Consider the following 19,635-nt stretch of genomic DNA (forward strand, 5'->3'; position numbering starts at 1 on the left):
ACCATTTTAGTTTTTAGTTTTAAATTGGGGTGTGCTATCCACACATCCATTTTTACTTCTCACACACCTCTTGTTAATTTATGTCCGTTGATATTCTTCAATTCATCTGATCCGATTGCCGAAAATTAAAAAAGTGTGTGAGAAGTAAAAAAGGGTATGTGGATATCACACTCCTTTAAATTTTGGTTGTTTAAAAATAAAAAATAAAAAAATTGTAAACTTATTTAGTATGAGGAGAGCTAGAGTCATAGTAGAAATTAAGTACAGTTGTGGCCCTTCTTATTCGGGTTCGAGCCTTCCCCACCCTTTACCTTTAGACGTACTTCAACTTTTGGAGTAAGACTCAAATTTTATCTTCTAAATTTATCCCAATTTGATTCAACCTTTGAGGCAAACAAATATGAGTTTTAACCCAAAACTTATTTATGAGGCAAATTTAGGCCCAAATTCTTCTTTGACTAGTGGGGCTGACCTATCATATATGTGTATTTTATTAAGTTTTATATTTATAAATTTATTGAATCCAACGGTTAAGATCTAATATGATCAAATCTAATGGTAAAAAAAGAAGATCTAACAGTCCAAATTTTAAATCAAACGGCTAAAGTAATTCAATTTTTTTATGTGTTTCATATTCTTTCATAGTATTTCACGAGTTTCATGATGTCAGTTTAGTGTTTTTTCAATATTTATCAAAATCTAAATATTGTTAGGTTAAAATGTTCATAAAATTAAATTAGGATAGTCTACATAATTTTTTTCTATTACTTTAAGAAAAAATTATCATAAATTCATTTTTTAATAGTCTCGGGCTAAAAATTTAATTCATAAAGAGAATTAAGAGTTCGGCTAAGTTACATAATGAGCAACATAATTTGATTTTAGTAGCATCTTTGAAGGTAACACACTACGTTACCTTGGATGTGCTAATATGCATCATTACTTCTGTTGCTGGGTGCAAGGAGACAAGTAATTCTCAAGTAGCAGGGTGCCACAGTCATTTGAAGATATTTCTTAAAAAGATTATTCAAATATCGTTTAGATATCTAAATATCTCTACTAATTAATAAAACACGTATTGTTAATCAAAATCCTATGAAATTATCAAATTAATTCTCTAATTAAGACAAAACATGACTAAGAAATATGAGGCAGAAATGTAATTTCACACAACCAAATTTTACTTTTTTTTTTCAAAACATCACCTACATATAATCCTAATATATCTCTAATTAAAAAAAAAAAATTTCACACTCCCACATTCTCTATCATTCTCTTCCTCTCTCCTACTATTTCAAAAATAAAAAAATAAAAATTTCTCACACGTTTTGTGAGTGCCTATATGCTAGTATTAAATAAAAAACGATATACGTATTGAGCAATATATCAATGAAAAAATGTTGATTTGTATGATAAATTTAAAGGAAAACTAATAAAAAAGGTTTGAAAACTTTGAGTTTTAATGATAAGGACAAAATAAAGGGTAAAGTGAATAGTATCATGATTGACTTTTTAGTGTAAAAATATGGTTTTTCGTTAAAGTGAACAGTACCGGGTGCTTTTCGTTAAAGTTCCCTAAATTTAAATGATTAAACGATATGTGATTCGAAAAGTTTTTTATAAAAATAATTTTTAAATGTAGATCTGCAAAGTATTATTCTTAATTTAATGTATACCAACTTTTATTTTTTGGCTGAACTGAAGTATACTTGCTTGCTAACCTTTCCTTGAAAAGCAGAAACAAACAATATAGCTCCCTCCTCCCCCTCTCTTTCTTCCCCACCACTTCCCCACCTTCAGCAACACAACCTCAGACAGCCATATCAATTTTATCTCCTCCAACAACCACCCCCATCCCCCGGCGCCTCCTCTCTCATATCAAGCACCATGAGGTCCAAACTTCAATGTGGCATCAATCTGAAGGTCATCCTCCTCTGCTGCTTCTTCATCTTCCTCCTCACCATCTTCATAACCAGATCAACCTTCTCTTCATCATCACCACCATCTTCATCCACCAATTCCTCGCAATCCCATCTCATCTCAACCTCTAAACCCCAACAACAACAACCGTGCGATCAGCCCTTCATCCCAACATGCACCAAAACCCCACCATCCCTCGCCCACGCCATCATCCACTACGCGACCACAAACGTCACCCCACAACAAACCATGAAAGAAGTCTCCGTCTCCGCCGCGGTCCTTTCCCAAAAATCACCCTGCAACTTTCTAGTCTTCGGCCTCGGCTTTGACAGCCTCATGTGGACGGCTCTCAACCACGGCGGAAGAACCATCTTCCTCGAAGAAGACAATTCATGGATCGACCAGATCAAACAGAAGCTGCCGGGGTTGGAGGCCTACCACGTGAAGTACGACACCAAGGTTCACCAAGCGGACAAGCTCATGGAGATGGGAAGGAAGGAAGAGTGCAGGGCTGTCGGGGATCCAAGGTTTTCAAAGTGCGAGTTGGCGCTCAAGAACTTGCCGAGCGATGTGTACGATATAGAGTGGGATTTGATCATGGTGGATGCGCCGACGGGGTACTTCGACGGAGCTCCGGGAAGAATGAGCGCCATATACACGGCGGGGCTGCTGGGGAGGAACAGGGAGGAGGGGGAAGCTCATGTGTTTGTGCATGATGTGGATAGAGTGGTTGAGGACAGCTTCTCCAAGGCATTTCTCTGTGAGGGGTACTTGACGGAGCAGGAGGGCAGGATCAGGCACTTCACTATTCCCAGTCACAGGGCTCGATTAGGTAGACCGTTCTGCCCTTAGATGATGATCTTCCTCGAACAAACCTCTCACAAAGTTACTAGTGTTCTTCTTTTTAAATATTTTTGTCTTAAATTAATGCAAAACAAAAAGTAGGGAAAAAGATTCTCTTCTAATCTCTTCCACCAAAGACATCTAATCAAGTGATCCGAATTTTTGAAATTTAATCAAATTGCTAAAAACAGAAGCTTATTAAAAGTTATAATAACTTTAGTTGTTGGATTAAATTTTAAAGGTCCGGATCATTTGATTAGATAACCTTGGTGAAAAAGATCGGAATAAATAATCAAACGAAAACAATGATCAAATTAAATAAGAGTGTGTAAGAGAGACTATAAAAATAAGTGTTTATCATTACTATTTTTTTCTTCGTAAAAATTAGGTCTGTATTTTAAGAGATGCGAATTAGTCCATTTGATCGGGCAGTGCCGCTTGCACCGGTGTTTAAATCCTTCCCTTATAGATTAAAGTAATTTTATTAAATAGATAATAAAATAAAAAGTATAAAATGTTGCCTTATGTTGGACTGTGAGCGTCAATTTACCACCAAACTATTTTGTTAATTTACTCCATGAACCATTTTGAATTGGCCAATTTGACCCCTATCCTTAAGTTTTTGGATCTCCATCTAAGATAATAAAAGTAAAGGTAAATATATCATTTAAAAAGGGGTGTCATTAAATAAGGATAAATAAAAACAAAAGGTTCCAACCAAAAAAGGGTGGTGTAAAAATAATATATGGGAGACTAGAGAGAGGGAGGGAAATAACGTCGAAGAGAGAAGAGTTTGAGGAATTATGTGTGCGAAATTTCATATTTCCGCTACATATTTCTTAATTCGCTCAAATGTGTTAGGAAATCCCCTAATTTCCGGCGAGGAACGTATCAAGAAGCAACCTCTTTAACTCAGCAATTCTATGGCCCCAGTATTGAGGAGTCCAGTTTGAAATTACAACAAAAATAAAACTTTCTAATATGCCTAATTACACCTAAAATAAATGAAAACAAAAATCGTAACAACAAACAACTCGGTGCAGTTTTCCAATCCAGCAACAACCCGGAGAAGGAAGACACCCTCAATTCTACAGTGACCAAGGCCGAAGATCGAGCCCAAATCTAGATCACAAAGAGTTCCGGCGCTCTGTATGCTTGGTATTTACTTCGTAACAAAATTCTGGATTGCGCAACCTGCATGAGCTTTCCTCAAACAAATTTCACAACATCTGTAATGTGAAGGGACAAGGAAGATGACTCCATCGAGATTTCCAGCGATGGGTTTGAGTCCCAGATAACACCGTTATCAGAATCTCATCACACCTTGCAGCTTCAGTTTGACCAATGAATTCCATGCTACACGGTTAAAACTGCGGTCATAGGAAAGGGAGGGGAATTATATGAAAATGATTAAAAGAAAATGGAATGCTATGGACAGAAAACTCTTAGCACACAGAATAGTGAATTCTTGACGCCATTGTAGTCAATTTCTTCACATGATTTAATTTCGTACCACACCAAAGCTTGAATTCCAACTGAATTATAAAGAGGAGTACCAGCCGGGGGTAGATAAGAAACAATGATGAAATGTTGGTGACAATATGTGGCTTTTGTTCTCGCTAATGAGCATCGAGTATCATAAGCATCAAAAGAAAAAGTATAAGAGACTTGTACAATGCAAGCAAGACTTACGTTATGTATACTTCAGCATGGCACTTAGTGAAATATGATGGCTATCAAGGCATTTTATCGCATCCCAAACTATTTGAATTATAACTAAATCTGGGTTTACAATAAGAGAAATGCCATTTTCTCTTTGGTTGATAATACACCACACGGGACAAATCCTCAAGAATTGTACCGTATGGTTTCACAAAGGGATTTGGACAAACAGAAGAATAACTACCTAATTTCCAGTTGGATTGTCCCTCAAACTGATTCGCAAGCAGCATCAATTTGAAATTCACATAATTTCTCTCCTTTTCTTGTGTCAAGAAATTGGCATAAAGTTTGACTAAGTAGTAAACCTAGGAAAGGCGATGAAACAAAATGCTCTTCAACTGTGTATACACAACAAATTAAAGAAAACGTTTTGTTTTTTCAAGAGTATCTATGTTCCACATCGTGCGAACAATCAGGAAGACGCACAACTGACATGATCGTGCAGACATTCCTTTTTTCCAAATGGCAGCAACAACCAAAAAAGTGCAATCAAGTGGCACCAACAACCAAAGTAATCAGAGCATCTCCAATGGGAGAGGTAAAATGATTGAAATGCGTGTTTTATAGCTTTAAAATCGAATTCCAACTCCAGCACACCAGAAATTTGAAATACCAAATTTAAATCGGTAGTCGTTACTATTATAAAAAGTCTAGTCCTGTAGGTCTAGTTAGGCTAGATGTATTTTATTTGAAGTATTATCAGTTTCTAAAATCGACGAAAGGCACGTTTGATTTCCCTTTAGAAATCTAGGCCCTAACGGGGATTGGAGTGATTCTCACCTAGCTAATAAGGTTTAACTCACACCCTATAAGTTGGGTTTCTTATCTATCAGATTCTGTTTACATCATTAATTAATTAGCTTTACTGTATTTATGTTGTTTAACTATGATAAAGGTAAAATAACAATTCCTGATGTATATTTCAGTTCCAAGAATCAAATGAAATCCTTTTGAATACCTACTTGTAAGATGTGGCAGATCTGCTCAGGAATTCCCGATTCTAGTTTCCCAGCTAACTAATCCTGCACATACATAATCAAAAGAAATCATCAACCAAGGTTCATTATACATCACCTAATTTGAGATTTTTCTCTCCAGAACAACATTTAGAATTTGCAAAGATGCATGCTGCCCTAATGCCAAAACCCCGACATTCTTTTTCCTCCTTCTAACCCTACCCGTACCCCTAAATCTACTAGACCGTATCCTTTAAAAATAAAAAAACTAAACCAACAATGCATAAATGAATAAACACGTATATGTTACTTTATATAGCATATTACAGACAAGACCGGAGGAGGAAAATCTAGAATGTAATAAAAACATGATATCCGTAGGCACTGAATCCTAAGTGGCATAAACAGTTCATTCTATAGAACTGGACAACCAAAGACTACAAGACTTACATAAGATAGAACAAGCGGCAGGTTTATCTGGGCACTGGAGGTCTCTCGTGGGACAATTTAAGTTCTGGATGAGAGTTACTAAGTTTCACCAACAGCTCATTGCAGGTAATGCTTGCTCCTTTTGATGTTTCTTGGGAAAAAGTTGGGAGAATCTTCATCACATCAACATTGTCTGAGATTTCACAAAGGCATTCCAAGATGGTAGAAGTTATTTCTGAGTCGAGAACAACACCCTTGTCTGCCATCTGATGAAGCAAATTAACGATTTCTTCTGTTTCACCCTTTAAACAATAGCCCTTTAGTAAAGAATCGAAAACAAAGGCATCAGGTTCAACACCACAATCAATCATCTTCATGAGAATCATTTTAGCCTCATCCAAAAGCCCAAGTTTCGAGAACCGGCTTACTAATATGGAAAAGGTAAAAGCATCAGGAGTTAAATCCATTTTACACATGTCCTGCAGCAAGCCTTTAGCAGATTCAACATCTCCTGCTTTTAGAGTTCCATCAATTATTGTATTAAACGAGACCACATTTGGCACACAATATGTACGCCTCATCTCATCAAATAGCATCCTAGCTTGCTCCACACTACTCTCCCTGCACAAGGATAGCATCAAAATGTTGTAGTCAATCAAAGTAGGACTAACCCCAGAAGCTCTCATTTGACTAAAGAGTCCTTTTGCAAACCTAAGCATATGAGTCTTACAAAATCCACTGATCAAGACACCGTAAGTAATTTCATTCGGAACCAATCTCAGGTCAAGTGCACGTCTCCAGAATTTGATGGCCTCGCCCACAAATCCTTCCTCTAGACATGCACCTATCAAAGCATTATAAGTAACTAAGTTACCTGCAATGCCCCTTTCAACCATAGTATTATAAATATCCATAGCTTTATCAAGATTGCCTTCCTTGCAGAGTCCAATAATTAGCATGTTATATGTGATAACATCTGGCTCAAGAAAGTTCTCATCTTTTGATATCATACTGAAAAGTTCCATTGCCTCATCTACCTTCCCGCGACAAGAAAGCCCCATCAGTAACACGTTGTATGTAATTACATCAGGCTGTTTACCCTTACCCTTCATCATTTCAAAAATCTTAAAAGCCTCATCCACCAAGCCTTGCTTGCACAGTCCATCAATCATAACATTGTATGTTACAGTGTTAGGCTCTTCACCCCTCGATAGTATTAGACTGAATAGCTCCATGGCTTTTGTAGCCCTTCCACTTTTGAAAAGCCCGTCAAGTAAGCCTGTATAAGTAATAACATCAGGGAGAACTCCACACTCTATCATATCATTTAACATCGCGGTGGCTTCTTTCCATTTCCCTATCTTGGAGAGATTATTTATGAAACAACTATATGTAACCACATTCGGAGGAATACCCTTCTTTAACATCTCATTAAAAATTTCTTTGGCTCTATCGAAACGCCCTTTATCACAAAAAGCACTTATAATGGTACTGTACACTACAACATCCGCTTCCAAACCCTTCTGCCTCAATTCCTCCAACAACCCCATCGCCTCATCCACTCGACCATCCTTGCAGAATCCGTTGATCAAAGTGCTGTATGTCGTCACATTCGGCTCAGAACCAAACAACTCCATATCAACCAACAACTCAGTTGCTTCTTTCAATTTTTTCACCCTGCAAAGTCCGTTTATAAGAATGTTGTAACTAACAATATCCGGGGTTACATAATTTCTTCCCGTTACACGAAACAACTCAATCGCCTTGTCAACCTCATCGTTAGCGCACAAACCCTTCAATGTAAGATTCAGAACAAACGCATTTAACTGAAATCCACGCCTTAACAACAATCCCAACACCCCGGGTGCCAATTCGGGGTGATGGGAGTTAACAAAACAAGCTACTAAACAACTCAATGATATAAAACTCGGACGAAGACCAACATTGGTCATCTTACTATAAACCGAAAACGCCAATTCATAATTTTTCGACTTTGTGAGAGTGTGCACGAGCAAATTACAGGCTGCCCCAGAAGGCAAGCGGTTCGTATCGACGGCGCGGAGGAAACCCGAAACCGCCTCCGAAACCTGAGGGTCGGACTTGTCACAGAGAAACCTCAATTGGGTTTCGATATCAGAGGTAGAAGTGATAGATGAGAGTGAAGAGAAGTGCTTTGAGTAAACGCAGAAGCCATGGGAGGGGAAGTTACAGCTAGGGTGCAGTTTAAGAAGTTGCTTTATCATCATTTTGAATACGTAACTCTGAGGATTGGTGACGATGGTACCTTAACCTCCGCCTCCGCCTCCGCCTCCGCCGCCGCACACCAAAAATGTTGTTGTTGATGGAGTTAAAGCAAGCATGCCGAGCTCTTGTGAGAGAGAGAAACGTTGAAAAGTTGGACATTTTTTGTCTCTGATTTTTGTTGTTGAGTGGAGCAGGGCTTGTGAGTTTTTGGGTGGGCTTTCATACAGAACGATTGGGCCTTCTTTGGGCTGGGCTTTTGACGCATAGGAGCAGCTACAGAATTAGGATTAAAACCTTTTATTGGTGTGATTTTCTCTATCTTAACCTTTCCTGTTATCTATCTATCTATCCATATGGTTAAATTTTCCTGTAACTCCAAAAATAAAAATCAATTGTCAAAAGTGGGGGTGTTTTTGTAAAACTATACTTTGTATAAATTTAAGAATTTTAGAGAGAAAAAGAAGTGGCATGTTTCTTTTTCATTTAAGTTTCAGCGTCCGCTTGAAAGTAAGAGATTTTAAGTTCAAATCTTATGGATGGCGAATTCGATACCAAATTAGGTTGTCTATTATGTGGTTTAGCCGAACTCTCCCTCTCCTTAATGTAAAATATTGATGTACTTAAAAAAAAATTCAGTGTTTGCAAACAAAGAGGAGCGATTTCATTTGATTAACAATTTCATTGAGTCTTCCTAGATAATTTCACACCAACTTCAAAGCCTCATTGTGCATAGCTCCATAGACAAAAAGGATATGAAGATGTTTTTCATCTTCTTCCCTACCCAAAAATGGAAATTTTCTCGACCAAAGATAGGAGTTTGGAGACTTGTAGAACCACTTGAGTTGTTGGATCTTGCCATGGCTATTTTGTGTTTACGTTTTACTCACTCACTTCTCTCACACAATATGCCTAATTAAAGCACACGTCACTACCATTATATATTATTTTTCTTTAACAGAACTGTTATATAGCATAAATTTAAACTAAATTTGAAGAGTCATTTTGTTAAGTTATGCTAAAAGTTAAAGTTAAAGAGTCTCTTGAAGATGACTTTTATGAGTTTGGCTCTTTAAACTAGCGTTCCAATAGATTTAAAGAATCTCTTGAAGATGATCTTATTTAGACACGTTTAAACTCCTTAAAGCTTTAAAAGTTTTATGTACAATGTAAGCCACCTGATTATATTATATATCAAACGAAAACTACATCAGTATGAACTTAACCTTGTTTATAAGTGTTTTTAAAATGACTGAAAACACTTTTAAAGAAAATAATTTTGGTTTCGAAAACACTTGACGCTTTTAGAAAATAGTTTTGGGTTTCAAAAGCTTCTAGTGCTTCTTTTAGGAAACAATTTAAGTACTTTTTTATAATTCACTTGTGTTTTTACTAAAGATTAATTTAAAAAAAAAAAAAAAACTCACCAAAAGAACACATTTAGTTATTTTAAAAGCATTTAGGCTATCTCCAACCGAAGACTGGTCAGAGGGCTCGTTTTAGCCCTCTGGCCCTCCAAGAAATTAATATTTTAATGAACAGTGCATGGCCATATTTCTTACCATGTCCAACTGAGGGCCATAGGGCCAAACATAATTTATTATTTAAATTTAAAAACTAAAACAAATTAAATATAATTAAATATTTAAAATAAATTATGAAAGGAACATGCTTATGAAAGGAACTACAGCTTCATCTACACCCATTATAATTATCCCACATCGACCGTGGGAGATGAATGACGTAGGAAACATGCTTATAAAATGAACACCCCAACTTTGAACAAATCAACTTCCTCGGACCAAAAAATCTAAACCCATAATTAAATAATTTTTAGAAAATTTTGGCCCCGAAAAAAATAAAATTAATTAATATGACTTTAGCATGTGGCTTGGCCCGGCGCTGGTTTGGGTTGGCCCTTTAGTCATTTTTTGTGCAGTGGGGCTCACGAGCCTTTTGACTAGTTGAAAATAATTTTCGAACTATTTTTGACCATCTGAACCTTTCGGTTAGAGATGACCTTGTAGATGAGACAGTTGCCCCCAACTTTTGACATAAAAATAAAAAAGGAAAACTAATGAAAAGGGCTTGAAAACTTTGAGTTTTAATGATAAGGACAAAATAAAGGGTAAAGTGAATAGTACCAGAATTGACTTCTTAGTGTAAAAATGTGGTTTTTCGTTAAAGTGAACAGTACCGGTGCTTTTCGTTAAAGTTCCAGTAAATAAAAAAGGAACCACCATTAGCCGCCGCTAAGACGAGTACAAGGTATTCTTAGTGGTCGAACAGAGCGCAACTCCACCCACATACAAACGCGACCCCTATCCAAAACACACGCTCCCTCTCCTCTTCCATTAATCAAAGTCTTCTCCTTCCCCTCAGGCTCTCCGCCAAGGCAGTACAGAGAGAGTGCCGACCATGTCTAAGACGAAGAAGCAATTGATGTCATCAGCTCCGTGGAGGGTGGAAGAAGAGGCGGAAGCTGAATTCCCAGAAGGGAAGCTGAAAGTGACGAGCCAGCCAGGGTCGACTCCAACCATGCACGTCCCTCGCAAGAAAACCAAGCGCTCTCAAGACCAAGACGATCAAGATTCTCTCACTGAGATTGACCCTGAGCTCCGATACAGCTTCCAGCGCAACTTTCAGGTCCGTTCAAGTTTACCCAATTCCCAATTTCATCAATACTCAAACTGTCTCTTAATTTGGTTGGTTTCGTTTATTTCTCTGCTTGGAATTAGGGACAGAAAAATGTATTTCAATTGAAAATTTGAAATTTGTTTCGGTATTCTAAAAATTTCAATTTTGCAGTAATTTCTGAAACTTTTTAGTTTTCTACTTTTCTGGGTTGTGCGTGATTATTGTGTGCTGCCTATTTTTATTTTTATTCGAGAGATATTGAGGGGAGCGGTGGCGCAATGGAAATGTTGCTTCTTTGTGACCAAAATGACACGGCTTAGAGTTGTGTAAACACCCTCTTTACAAAGCAAGAGTAAGGCATTGTCCGATAGACGTTCCCCCGCTCTCGCAAAATGGGGAGCCTCGTTGGGTTGAGGTCGCCTTTTTATTGAGTGATATCCTAAATTGGTCTAGCGGCATTTCTCTCCACTTTGGTAGAAGAGGTCCCCAGTTCAAATTCTCCTTCCCCCACATTAGGCCAAAAAATGACTTTGTCAGTGTTTCGCGTCTATTTCAGTAATTTAAAATAGAGTCTAAGAAACTGTGGATTCTGTATTAAATTGACTATCTAGCAGCTGCTCAGTTATGTGTTTTAGATTATCTGCCTTTACATCAATATTTTCTTGGTTCTCTATGTTTGATCTCTTAGACATAATTTCCATGGTTCCATCTTATTTTTCTTTATATCTTATTAGTTTGCAATATGAATCGGTTCTTTGACAAGTTTGCATGACAAACTCGGTTTGCAGTTCCTTCAACGGGTGTTTAGCATTGACACTGTCGTGAAACCTCTTCCGCCTGCCATGGCATACAATGTCTCCCGCAACTTGAACTTCTTCACTCGTATCTTCACACAGTTCTTTGGTACGTATATCTGCTTCACCGTGTGGATCCCAAGTTGATGAAGCATTAAGCATAGATAACAAAAAGTTCGACTCATAATTTGGTTCAGTAGTGGCAATGAGGTGGCAATGCTGTTGCTATGTTTATATACTACTAGTACTAGAAGGGTGATATGTAGATTTAAACTGTTTATATCTTATTAAACTAAGTGAGAGTAGTTTTCTTTCACTGTGGTTCAGTTTCATTATAATACGGGAGGGTAAACTTTCGTGCTCATGATTGACGAACAATACTTCTGAACCAAATTATGAGTCAAAACTTTTTGTGGATATGCATATACATTACGCCTGATTCCTCACTCGGAAGCCGGTTAATTGAAAACTTGGGCATACGATAAAACTTTGGCATTGTAACATCCAGTTCATTTGGTTTCTTTGATTGCAGATCCTGAAGGTATTGCAAATGCGCAAAAGTCACTTGGGCTAGGACAGGAAGAAAAAGTTCGTAAAGTTCGTTGATGCATGTCAAGGAATCTAGAGTTGAGCTATAACATTTTGTAATCTAGTTTTGAATCTGTTTAGTTTTGAATGTTGTGTCCTAATATTGAGAAATTTGATCTCACAATTTTAACGAGTCAGGTTGGGGTTTGAATTCTTAAAGCCCTTTAAGATAATTTGGGTGCCAGGACAATCGTTAGAATAACAAGTTTGACATAAACACAACAAATACGACCCGTTGGCCAACCTAGCCACTCATCTTATGTCTCCAATTGATCATGTGCTTTTTACAAGTAAATTTCAAGCAAAAAAAAAGGCCCGACATTGTTCCCAAAAGAGCGGTAGATTATGAGCTAGTACAGCGACAAGGCATTTTAGTTGTTGATGCACAATATCCTTTTGTATATATAAGGCGTCACACTACTCATACAATATCCTTTCGTTGGGTTCCATTTGAAGTACAAGTGTTGCTTCATATAAACAACTTGATATCACATTGGAGAATATGTCGTTTGTTAAAGATGATTGGGGCGATCTTGAAACATTGTTTAATGATCCAAATCGTATATATTCTTATTTAAAGATCATCATAATAACTTAAATACATAACATATAATTGGTTTAAACATTTGATTATCATTACAAACATTCAACATTAAAGGAATTAATTACTATGTTAGGTAGAGATTCAATCATCTTTTATTTTGGTAGTGAGTAGTTTTTTAACAGTCGAAAATAAACTACAAAATACCACCGAAGTACCTCATCCCCACCCATCCGAACTATTTTTCATGGAGATTAAACATTTTTAAGGACAAACTTATCTTTCTATCTCACCACGTCCATGAATTTAGGCACTGATATATTTGGAATTCTCATCTTGTTCCACACCGTCAACTTGTGCTTCAAAAAGTTCTTCATCATCCAGAACAATTACATTAATACACCACTTAACAAAAATTCATATGAAATTCTCTAAAATCTAACGGCAGAAAAGTATTTGTTTGTCGTGTAAAAATAGTTCGAAAGAATAATCAACAGTCTTGTATATTGTCAATATTGTTTGTGCGTCTAAATAACATCACTCTTTATGGTTATAGGTCGAATTCAAGAATAAAAATCGAACAAGATGAAGTTGCCACGATGGATTGTTAGCAAGCAACCGATTGGTCACGAGATACTAGTGATCATGACCATCACCGCTGATGCAGAGCTAAAAATAGAAGCATACACATGACCCCAACTAAAAGTTGATCCTTCCTTACTTGTTCCAGCTCAAAGTTGCTCACTCTCACAACCACGAACCGTATATTGCATGAATCGCATAATAGCCAAACCAAAAAGTCAAAACTCCCCCCCAAAAAATGGCTCTATATATATACAAAACTGCATGCACCAATTGTATAATTAGTCTCTCAGAAGTTAGGGTTCCAACTAATATATCAAAACATGAGCAGGGCTAGAAAATTCTGCGACTTGGGTTTGTTTGCAATAGTTATAGTAGTTGTGTGGCTGCAGGGTTTGAGTGGCAGAGTTTGGTCGCAGCCGCAGTCCACAGCCCCAGTGCCTGGTTTCTTCATTTTTGGTGACTCGTTGGTTGACAATGGGAACAACAATGGGATAATAACACTTTCTAGGGCAAATTATAGACCTTATGGCATCGACTTCCCTCTTGGTGTAACTGGCCGCTTCACCAATGGTAGAACCTATGTTGATGTCCTAGGTAATATACATATATATATATTCATTCGTATGTAACAAATACGTACGTACTTCGTTTAGTTTACATCAAAATATAAGCTAATGTATGTTATATATTCCGGTGGCACTTGCACTTGCAGCTCAGCTTCTTGGATTTCGAACTTATATTCCGCCCTATTCAAGAACACGCGGAGATGCACTGCTGAGGGGAGCCAATTTTGCATCCGGTGCAGCTGGTATCCGAGAGGAAACGGGAGACAATCTAGTAAGAACACTATTTTTTTTTTTTTTTTTTTTTTTGAGGGAAGTAAGAACACTTTTTTACTAACCTTACAAATTGTCAAACTCAAAATTATGAATGATAAACTGAGAGAGAGATTTTGCAGGGTGCTCACATGTCCATGAACCAACAAGTTGCAAACTTTGGGAATGCAGTGCTAGAAATGAGAAGATTCTTTAGAGGAGATGCCAATGCACTCAACACCTATCTTAGCAGATGCATCTTCTATTCTGGGATGGGAAGTAATGACTATCTTAACAACTATTTTATGCCCAGCTTCTATACATCTAGCTCCGATTACACCACGCAAGCGTATGCTGCTGTACTCCTTCAGGACTACTCGCGCCAACTCACGGTAATTAACCTGGTGGATCCGTTTTCTATCTACAGTGTTCCTATAGCTTCCTACATAATTGTCCTACATTTTAACTTGGACACGAAGAAAGAGAGCAGCGTTTAGCTAATGCGCCTAAACCCTAACTACAAACTGATATGATAAAACTTAATTTCAATGGGGTACGTTTACGTAGAAAACAAGTTTAATACTAAACTTATAAACTATTGTTATGTATTCTTTTGGTTACAGCAATTATATTCACTGGGAGCTCGGAAGGTGATTGTAACTGCTGTTGGCCAAATCGGTTGCATACCATATCAACTAGCAAGGTTCAATAGCAACAGCAGCCGCTGCAACGAAAACATCAACAAGGCTATCCTTATTTTCAACTCAGGCCTCAAAAAACTGGTTGACAACTTCAATGGTGGTCAATTGCCTGGGGCCAAATTTGTCTACCTCGATTCTTATCAAAGCACCTTTGATCTGTTTCAAAATCCCACTGCTAACGGTAATATCTTCTCTACTATATAAGGCCATCTCTTTCGCTTCACATCATATCAAAAATTTACGCTGCATGTGTCAAGATTTCAAAGTCGGGCCAACTAACCACTACTAACACACCGGTATTGCCCCAACTTAATCACTTGCATAACCCGATAGTGTTAGTAGCGAAACCATTCATGTATTAGTGTATTAGTAGCGAAACCATTCATGTATTAGTAGCGAAACCATTCATTCATAAGCAGTAATGTACGTATTCTGTCAAATTGCCGATGTGGAGATTAACGCTGCTGCAATTTTTAAACAATGGTGCAGGGTTTGAAGTGATAGACAAGGGTTGTTGTGGAGTAGGAAGGAACAATGGGCAGATAACTTGTCTACCTCTTCAGCAAACTTGTACGGATCGCACAAAGTACTTGTTTTGGGATGCCTTCCATCCAACAGAGGTAGCAAACATTTTGCTGGGCAAGGCATCATTCAGTGGTTCCAATCAACAATCATATGCTTACCCAATCAATATTCAACAACTGGCAATGCTTTGAAAGCCAAGCCAATATAAGGCTTTTGGAACTTCATCCATGCAACAACCTCATCACTGATTAATTTCATGAATTATCAATTTCTTTGATGCTTTCCAGCTGATTGCTAATTTAATAATGTGAAAGTGTTGTCAATTCATGCGGTTATATCACCATTAGTGGAAATATATAATTGAATTATCTTCTGAAGCTAGGAAGTATTCCCTGAATTATCTCTTACAACTTTGATATATTCAATAAATGTAGTCTAGAAGATTAACTATGTTCATGTTCAATCAAATTAATAATTAGTGGAGCCCTCTTGCTAAAGTTGGTGCGGAACTCTGTACAAATCATCGTTGTCAATTGTTAATGTCTAAGTGCAATACCAATCGGATTCATAATTTTTATTTTTCTTGTTTAAAATAGTGCTTTAAGTGCTTTTGACAATGAGGACAATTTTGAGAAGGTCATTTGTTAAAACCCAAAATTATAATTGTTAGCCTAACCGTAGGGCCCATTGACTATTTTATTGATCTCAAAATATCATGGTAAGAAATCTACCAACTCTCCAAGAGAGGTGAAACAAAAAATGAAAAACAAAAAAAGGAGGATAAATGTATAATAAATGAGAGGAGAAGGATAATCTACCACTACTAGCCAGTTCCAAAACAACAAATTAAAGTTTTAAACCAATAGTGGTAGTAGAAGTACATGCATCAACTCTTTGACGTGTAACATTTTTCTGTAGCACTCGAACAACTAGTTTTTTCTGTAGCACTCGAACAATTAGTAGAAACAAAATAGATAGATAGAGCCAAATGCTAAACTTGAACAACCACATTTTCTACTGGTTCCTTTCGATGTCAAGAGTGGCAAGCTGCTGTATGTTCATGGGATAAACCTCCGTACGGTCCCCGGTGAAAGCTTTCCTCGCAATTATGATGTTCACTGCTGCGGTCGGGTGGAATGCATCCCAGAAGATATATTGGTCTCAATTTCGGCACGGTGTTTGGAGAGGAAGACATGTAACTTGGCCTCTGTTACGCCCAAGACCGCAGCATCCGCGGTTTGCAACAATGAAACCTACAAACAAAATTTCACATAATATTGTAATCGCTAATATAATTGAACTTCAATTTCAAAAAGGAATGACCTGAGGGTAAATAGTAGCAAGGAATACCATATGTTCTAGGATCGAGAAGCATGTCTTCGAACATACGAGCAATGTCAATGTAAATGAACTTTGAACCAGGTAAGTTGGTATTAAGATTGTTGATCATTGTCTTCACATTAGCATTAAAAGGTAGAACAAGGCGATTAACTTCGTCCGAGCAGGTTCCACTTGAATTTTGGGCTAAAATACTTGGAATGCAGCCCAGTCTCCCTAATCCAGCAATAACAAATTTTCGGGCAGCAAGATTGTAAAGTCTCTGTAACATATCACATATATTAGTAGGATGCTTAGGTAATTGTAGTAGAAGTTATGCATGTGATGTTAATAAAGTTAAGAGTATCCAACGCAAAACCAATTTACAGTAGGCGGAGTGCCCCTAACTTGTACCAGCTATATGAGTGATAACGATACAAATACGCAATGTAAGTTTGTCATACATCCAACCATATGGAGGTTCTAGTTTAGGAGGCGAAGTTCTTACAGTGAGATGATCAGCATACTGTTGGGCATTGTAATGATTCCTAGTTGGATAGTTGGGCATAAGGTAATTATTTAGGTAGTCATTGCTGCCCATTCCGACGAAGAAGATGCACTTGGCAATCGATCGAGCAGCATCATCGGCACCAAGATTGTCTGTTATCTGATCAAGTGTATTCTGAAAGTTCCTTATTTGTTGACCAAAATGTATTCTTCCCACCTGCAGAAAACAATTGTGACAAAATAATTCAAGTCCTTTAGCTACAAATTTAAGATTTTCTGTGAAACAATTGCATGCAAATTTATGGTTCTACTAAATCCATGCAAAGTTTAAGATAAATAAATAAATATTGAGTTAGATAAATAAACAGATTTATGGTTCTACTAAATCCAGCCGCTGCAGATGCATAGTTGACTCCATGAAGCATTTGATCTCCAGAAGCTTCAGAGTGAGCAGAAATCAAGGGAAGTCTAGCAGGTCAGCTGCAGGAGGAACAAATTATTATTTTTTTTTTAAATGATAGAAAAATGACAATAATGTTTAAGTTGTTTTTCATATAATGGAAATACTGCCTGGTTTATGCCCTAATGAGGAATGTAAAGAAGTTTCAAACTCGGAATGTATGAATATATAGAAACACATCACCTTGTCCATTAGGATATTGGACCACATACATGAGACGATTCATGTTATTTCTCATAATATACATAAATTATAAGCTTGGCTCTTATATCATTTTAATTTATGTGTAATTAACGAGTAGATTACTAAATTATTTCAGAGATTAAGAACATAGACCAACCCAATTGGTCTATTCTATATTAGTAAATATTTACACATAACAAACTTATGCAAAAAATTGAGTTTTGTACCAACCCAATTGGTCTATTCTAAGCAAATCAAGTACACTCTACCTTAAATAAAATAAAAGCACAAAATAAATACACTTTTTGACTGAAATATATGTCAATATTAAGAGAGAGAGAGAGAGATGCATATTTCATCAACCATGGTGTAATCATTGGAAAAACGACCAGTAGGACCGCCATTGAAATCAATACCATAAGGGAAATAGTTGGGCTTGGCAAATGACGGAAGGTCGTTGTTATTGCCATTTTCAATCAGTAAGTCTCCAAATACAAACATGGCTGGCAACGTTTCTGACGACTATCTCCTCCCACCACCACCGTCAGCTGCTGATGGTGATGATGAGTCATGAGTTCACGTCTTGGCACCAAGCTACTTATAGAAGGTGCCTAGCCATCAATGACTGAAAATTGATGTTGAGATGGTAAGGTCGGGAACAGAGAGAGAGAGAGAGAGATGGTGGTGGTGTTGAATTTGCAAGAGGAGATAGCATGCAGTGATGATTTCATACGCATGGCAAGGTGGTGGCTGTGAATGTGATAAATGTTTTCACCTGTGCACGTCTGCAGTAATTAAATACAAATTTACTCTCCCAAGCATCCTTCTCATTTTCCAAACTTAATTTCCTAACGCTGTTCTAAATTCTTGAAATTTTTCTACCTCTCTCTCTCACTCACATAATTTGAGAGAAAAGCTAATGAGACTCTTTCAAAGTGAGATTTTTTATGGGCTCTCTGTCACCTCACAGTTTAACGTTAATTATTGTGCTAACATCATAAAACATTACGTCAAAACTATGAGACGGCAAAGAGTTATAGAGAGTCCCACTTGTGAGAAATTTTCATTAACATTTCTCATAATTTGATAGTCATTTCTATGCAACGAATTAATATCCAAACCTAATTAGGTGGTGCACAAATTTTTTTTTTTTAATAAGCGATATTATCTACACTGAATAGGAGAGATGGTGAGTTTAGCCTCACAAAGGACTAGCAATAATTTGGTTCAAATTCACATTTGGTAAGAATCGAACTTAAGACATATCATTTACAAGTAAAGAGAAATACCACTAGATCGTAGGACTAAGTGGTAGGTGGTGCACAAGTACTCACCGGATTGATATTTGATAACATGTTAACAACTTTTTAACTAATTAAGCTTAAGGATTTGAGCTTGCCATCATTACGATGATATATCCGTCTTATAAATTGGTAGGTTAGAGATTAAATATGTATTGTCGTGCACGTAAGTTCTTGCTTAAGTTCAAGACAGCACGAATGCTCTTTGTATAGCAAATTACGTTCATTGCGTTCTAAAGAATATTTTACTTTGAAGACGTAAAACTGAGGATGCAAATGACATGAAATTGTTATTGGCAATCCAAAATAAAAATAAACTTACGAGGAACGCAAAATAAGATTTTTAGAGTGCCAATAACAGTTATTTTAAAATGCAAAACCTTTTGTTCTAGTGACAAATTTCGGAATGATAAATTTATATTTTCATATTAAAGTTTAAAATCTCCCACTAACACGTCAAATCTTTCAACAGGGAAAATGTTAGGGATGCCATATATTTATATCATATTAATGTACTGACATGCCAAGTGATGTGTATTATCTTTCGTCAACTAATGAATTTATCTGTTT

The 19,635-nt window shown here is 36.9% G+C and overlaps 4 protein-coding genes and 1 pseudogene across 5 annotated transcripts; 3 read left to right on the top strand and 2 right to left on the bottom strand.

The window, feature by feature from the left end:
- Positions 1 to 1,723: 1,723 nt before the first annotated feature.
- Positions 1,724 to 3,288, top strand: LOC126633214 (glucuronoxylan 4-O-methyltransferase 3-like). The gene has a single exon (XM_050303785.1). It carries the CDS (start codon positions 1,888 to 1,890, stop codon positions 2,770 to 2,772), a length of 885 nt encoding a protein of 294 aa, XP_050159742.1. The 5' UTR covers positions 1,724 to 1,887; the 3' UTR covers positions 2,773 to 3,288.
- Positions 3,289 to 3,535: 247 nt separating this feature from the next.
- LOC126633213 (pentatricopeptide repeat-containing protein At4g28010) lies at positions 3,536 to 8,269 on the bottom strand. Of its 2 annotated transcripts, none has more exons than XM_050303783.1 (3): positions 5,892 to 8,269; positions 5,448 to 5,507; positions 3,536 to 4,133 (listed from the first exon to the last, which is right to left on the bottom strand). In XM_050303783.1, the coding sequence occupies exon 1, from the start codon at positions 8,114 to 8,116 to the stop codon at positions 5,915 to 5,917; it is 2,202 nt and encodes a 733-aa protein (XP_050159740.1). In that variant the 5' UTR covers positions 8,117 to 8,269; the 3' UTR covers positions 3,536 to 4,133; positions 5,448 to 5,507; positions 5,892 to 5,914. The 2 variants fall into 2 exon arrangements, with proteins under 2 accessions (XP_050159740.1, XP_050159741.1); XM_050303784.1 differs by having other exon boundaries at positions 5,444 to 5,507.
- Positions 8,270 to 10,356: 2,087 nt separating this feature from the next.
- On the top strand, positions 10,357 to 12,303 carry LOC126630916 (uncharacterized). Its single transcript, XM_050301056.1, has 3 exons — positions 10,357 to 10,757; positions 11,537 to 11,651; positions 12,075 to 12,303. The coding sequence occupies exons 1-3, from the start codon at positions 10,530 to 10,532 to the stop codon at positions 12,146 to 12,148; spliced, it is 417 nt and encodes a 138-aa protein (XP_050157013.1). The 5' UTR covers positions 10,357 to 10,529; the 3' UTR covers positions 12,149 to 12,303.
- A 1,243-nt stretch (positions 12,304 to 13,546) lies between these two features.
- On the top strand, positions 13,547 to 15,747 carry LOC126632473 (GDSL esterase/lipase At1g33811). The gene is made up of 5 exons (XM_050302899.1): positions 13,547 to 13,850; positions 13,969 to 14,093; positions 14,215 to 14,463; positions 14,695 to 14,953; positions 15,262 to 15,747. Exons 1-5 carry the CDS (start codon positions 13,577 to 13,579, stop codon positions 15,486 to 15,488), a joined length of 1,134 nt encoding a protein of 377 aa, XP_050158856.1. The 5' UTR covers positions 13,547 to 13,576; the 3' UTR covers positions 15,489 to 15,747.
- Positions 15,748 to 16,160: 413 nt separating this feature from the next.
- On the bottom strand, positions 16,161 to 17,780 carry LOC126632474 (GDSL esterase/lipase At1g71691-like; annotated as a pseudogene).
- Between the last annotated feature and the right edge of the window lie 1,855 nt (positions 17,781 to 19,635).

Source organism: Malus sylvestris, chromosome 8 (genome assembly GCF_916048215.2).
Source record: "Malus sylvestris chromosome 8, drMalSylv7.2, whole genome shotgun sequence".
NCBI lineage: Eukaryota > Viridiplantae > Streptophyta > Magnoliopsida > Rosales > Rosaceae > Malus > Malus sylvestris.